The 3,504-nt window shown below is 65.9% G+C and overlaps 1 protein-coding gene across 1 annotated transcript in view; it reads left to right on the forward strand.

Annotated features, from left to right (window-relative positions):
• Positions 1-418: 418 nt before the first annotated feature.
• The window catches only part of COL7A1 (collagen, type VII, alpha 1), a 29,978-nt gene continuing 26,892 nt past the window's right edge, over positions 419-3,504 (forward strand). Inside the window, exons 1-9 of the mRNA XM_014943278.1 lie at positions 419-504; positions 603-783; positions 861-1,020; positions 1,106-1,199; positions 1,285-1,443; positions 1,659-1,822; positions 1,921-2,050; positions 2,135-2,257; positions 2,893-3,042. Coding sequence (XP_014798764.1) covers positions 423-504; positions 603-783; positions 861-1,020; positions 1,106-1,199; positions 1,285-1,443; positions 1,659-1,822; positions 1,921-2,050; positions 2,135-2,257; positions 2,893-3,042 — 1,243 coding nt within the window. The 5' untranslated portion in view covers positions 419-422. The remainder of the gene's footprint in view (positions 505-602; positions 784-860; positions 1,021-1,105; positions 1,200-1,284; positions 1,444-1,658; positions 1,823-1,920; positions 2,051-2,134; positions 2,258-2,892; positions 3,043-3,504) is intronic.

The following is a 3,504-nucleotide window of genomic DNA, read 5'->3' on the forward strand; positions in this document are numbered from 1 at the left end:
GCACCCTGGCTCCCCGCTGCCCTTAGAGCACCCCGATTTTTCGGGGAGCCCCTGCAGGCGGGGGGAGCGGTGGGCAGGAGGGAGCTGGGGGGGTGAGCCGGTGTCGAGGTGCGGAGCAGGCGGGAGGCAGCGGGAAGGGCTTGTGGAGGCAGAGCCCGTGCACACCCTGCAGCCGGGGCTGGCAGCCGCCCGCCGGCCGGGGCACGGGCATCGAGCGGGGCCACCGGCCAGGCTGCAGCACGGGGGGGGACTGGAGCGGGGCCAGGGGCTGGCTGGCGTGGAGCATCCACGCGACTGTGCCCTCCCGTGCCCAGCGCTGTCACCAGCCAGTGCCACGCCATGGGACACACACCGGCACTGCGCCCACCCGGCCGGGCACAGGTCTGGCGGTGATGGCAGCATCCTCTCTCCAGGCTCCCACGATGAGCGGCCGGCTCCTGCTCCTCGCCGTGCTCCCCACGCTCCTGGCCCCCCCGGCTGCCACGGCGCAGAAGAGGAGCCAAGGTGGGTGCTGAGCGCTGGGTGTGGGGGGAGCGAGAGGGGCGCAGCACCGCTGTGCCTCGGTGCCCGTCCGTGCCCTGAGCGCTGTCACCCCCCCGCAGCAGTGTGTGAGGACGTGCTGGAGGCCGACATCGCCTTCCTGGTGGATGGCTCGTCCAGCATCGGCAGGAACAACTTCCGCGCCGTCCGCACCTTCATGGATGAGCTGGTGGGGCCCTTCGTGCAGGTGGTGGGCGAGAAGGCGGTGCGCTTCGCCGTGGCACAGTACAGCGACGAGCCACGGTGAGCCCCGGGGAGGAGGCAGGCAGGGCAGTGGGGCAGCAGGGCCAGGAGATGACATGTCCCCCCACATTCTCCAGGGTGGAGTTCTCCTTCTCCCAGTACGCTGATGGGATGAGCGTCCGGAGGGCCATCCAGCAGCTGAGCTACAAGGGTGGCAACACACGGACCGGTGCCGGCTTCCGCTACGTTGCTGACAACTTTTTCAGCCCCACACAGCTCCGGCCTGGGGTCCCCCAGGTATGTGCAGGGCAGTGGCCTTGGGGATACCCCAGGGGGGATGTGGCCCTGTGCTGGGTCTCACAGCTCTTGCCCAATGCCGCAGATCTGCATCCTCATCACGGATGGCAAGTCCCAGGATGATGCCGAGGGCGCAGCAGCAAAGCTGAAGAACCAGGGCATCAAGATCTTTGCCGTAGGTGAGCAAGGCTTCAGCACCAGATGAGGGGCTCTCCTGGTGGGTTCAGGGTCCCTGTCCTCACCCATCATCTCCATCCCTGCCAGGGATCAAGAATGCTGACCACAAGGAGCTGATCCGCGTGGCCTCAATGCCCACCGATGCCTTCTTCTTCTACGTTGGTGACTTCAAGCTGCTAGGAACACTGGTGCCACTGATGACACGCAGGGTGTGCACAAGTGTTGGAGGCACCCTGCGCCGGCTGGGTATGGATTCCCATCCTCCTCCCTGCAGTCAGTGGGTGCTGGTGGTGCCAGATGCCAGGCTGTGCTCACCATGGGTGCACACTTAGCACCCATCCTCCCCAAAATGCCCTCCTGGCCATCCTGTCCAGCTGGGCATGTGGCTGTGCCACCTTGGCAAGCTCTCCCCCCCCTGCCCAATGGACCCTGGAGCTGATGGCCTCTGTGCTCTACTGCAGATGGGCCAAGCCACACTGGCCCCTCCAACCTGGAGATCCTGGAGCGGGGCCTCGACCAGCTGCGGATCCGCTGGACGGCGGCCAGCGGCCCCGTCACCGGCTACCGGGTGCAGCGTGTGCCGCTGACGGGGCTGGGGCAGCCGGTCGTGGCCGAGAGGCAGGAGGTGAGCGCTCCCACCCACCTGCTCAGAGTCCCCGGGGGTCCTCGGTGGCCCCCTGTGTGTCCTGGGTATGGTGAGGGGGTGACACTGTCCCTGCCCAGGTGAGCCTGGGGCCGCGGGAGACGAGCACGGTGCTGCGGGGGCTGCGCATGGGGACGGAGTACCTGGTCACCGTCACCGCCCAGTACGCCAACAGCATCGGCGAGTCGGTGTCCGGCCGGGCACGCACCCGTGAGTGTCCATGCCATGGGGTGGGTGCTGGGTGCCCGCAGCACAGGGGGCTGGGGGCTCACCCCTGTCTCTCTGTGCCCCCAGAGAGCCGTGCCGGCTCCGTGCTGGATTTCCGTGTGGTGGAGACTGGACCGACCTTCCTACGGCTCGCCTGGCAGCCCGGCCCCGAGCCCCCCCAGGGCTACGGCCTCAGCTACGCCGTGAAAGGTGAGGGGATGGTGCATCCTGGATGCCCTGCATTTGCCCAGCCCTGTGGGCCAGGCAGGATGTGGCAGGGGACTGCACGCAGGGGGTTGCAGGGGGAGGTGTGTGCATGGGGGGGGTGATGGAGGGGAGCATGCTGAGCGTGCCATGGTGTGTGCACGCTTGCCTTCACCATGGTGGCTGGTGCTCGTGTGCTGGCTGTGGGGCACGCGTGTGTGCAGAACGTGGAGGCGGCATGTGTGTTCCTACACCCAGAGGCTTTGGTGTGCAGGGCTCGGGGGGGGTGTGTGGGTGCACACAATGGCCAGGGGCTGGGAGTGCAGGCGTGTGTGTGCCCCCACGGTTGCTGCATTGTGCCCCCATGGTCGCTGCATGCAGGGGGGTGGAAAGCAGACCCCCCGTTCCAGGCAGTCTCTGGGCTGGAGCCGCACACCTGGCAGCCCCTCCCTGTCCCCAGGCGCTCTGGGGGGTGCCCCTTCCCTGGCCGCCTTCCCAGCCTCACCCCACGCTCCCCACCCCTGGCACCGCCTGGCATCCCCGGGGCAGGGTGCCGGCCCACGGACACCCCTTCCCTGCCGGGGCCGGCACACACCGTGCCCCTGCACCCACCAGCACCCCTCTGCCTCCCCCCCCACCAGGAGCAGCCCAAGAGGAGGAGAAGACCCTGGGGGCCAGCGCGCAGTCGGCCACGCTGAGCAACCTGCGCCCCGACACCGAGTACGTGGTGATGCTCCGGCCCCGCTACGCGCAGCAGCCCAGTGTCCCCGCCACCCTCACTGCCCGGACACGTAAGCACCGTTCCTGGGCTCAACCGGGGACAGGGATGAATTCCCAGCACAAGGATACCCCTCCGGTCACTGTCCCCCATGGGTTTGGGGCTGCCTGGCCCATTGCTGCCTTGGGGGGCCGGGGTGGGGATGCAGGAGAGCACAACACAAGGGGATGCTCCCAGCCCCAAAAGGTGCTCCCGGAGGGGATGCAGCGCTGTGAGCTCTCCCACCTCCTTCGTGGCCTCGTGGGAGTGTTTCCGCTGGAGCTTTCCCCACGTGACGTAAAAATGTCGACCGAAAAAATGCAGGGTTTTTTTGGTTGTTTTTTTTTTTTTTTTTTTACAAATTTTGGACTCGCGCAAAGAAAGTGTAAAAATAAAAAGTGTGGTATTTTTTTTTTAATTATGAACTAATGTGGGAGGAATATAAAGAAAGTGATTGAAATGTTAGAATAGGGTAAACAGCATCTGAATTGAGTTT

The sequence above is a fragment of the Calidris pugnax genome, unplaced genomic scaffold (genome assembly GCF_001431845.1).
Source record: "Calidris pugnax isolate Ruff unplaced genomic scaffold, ASM143184v1 scaffold128, whole genome shotgun sequence".
Lineage (NCBI taxonomy): Eukaryota > Metazoa > Chordata > Aves > Charadriiformes > Scolopacidae > Calidris > Calidris pugnax.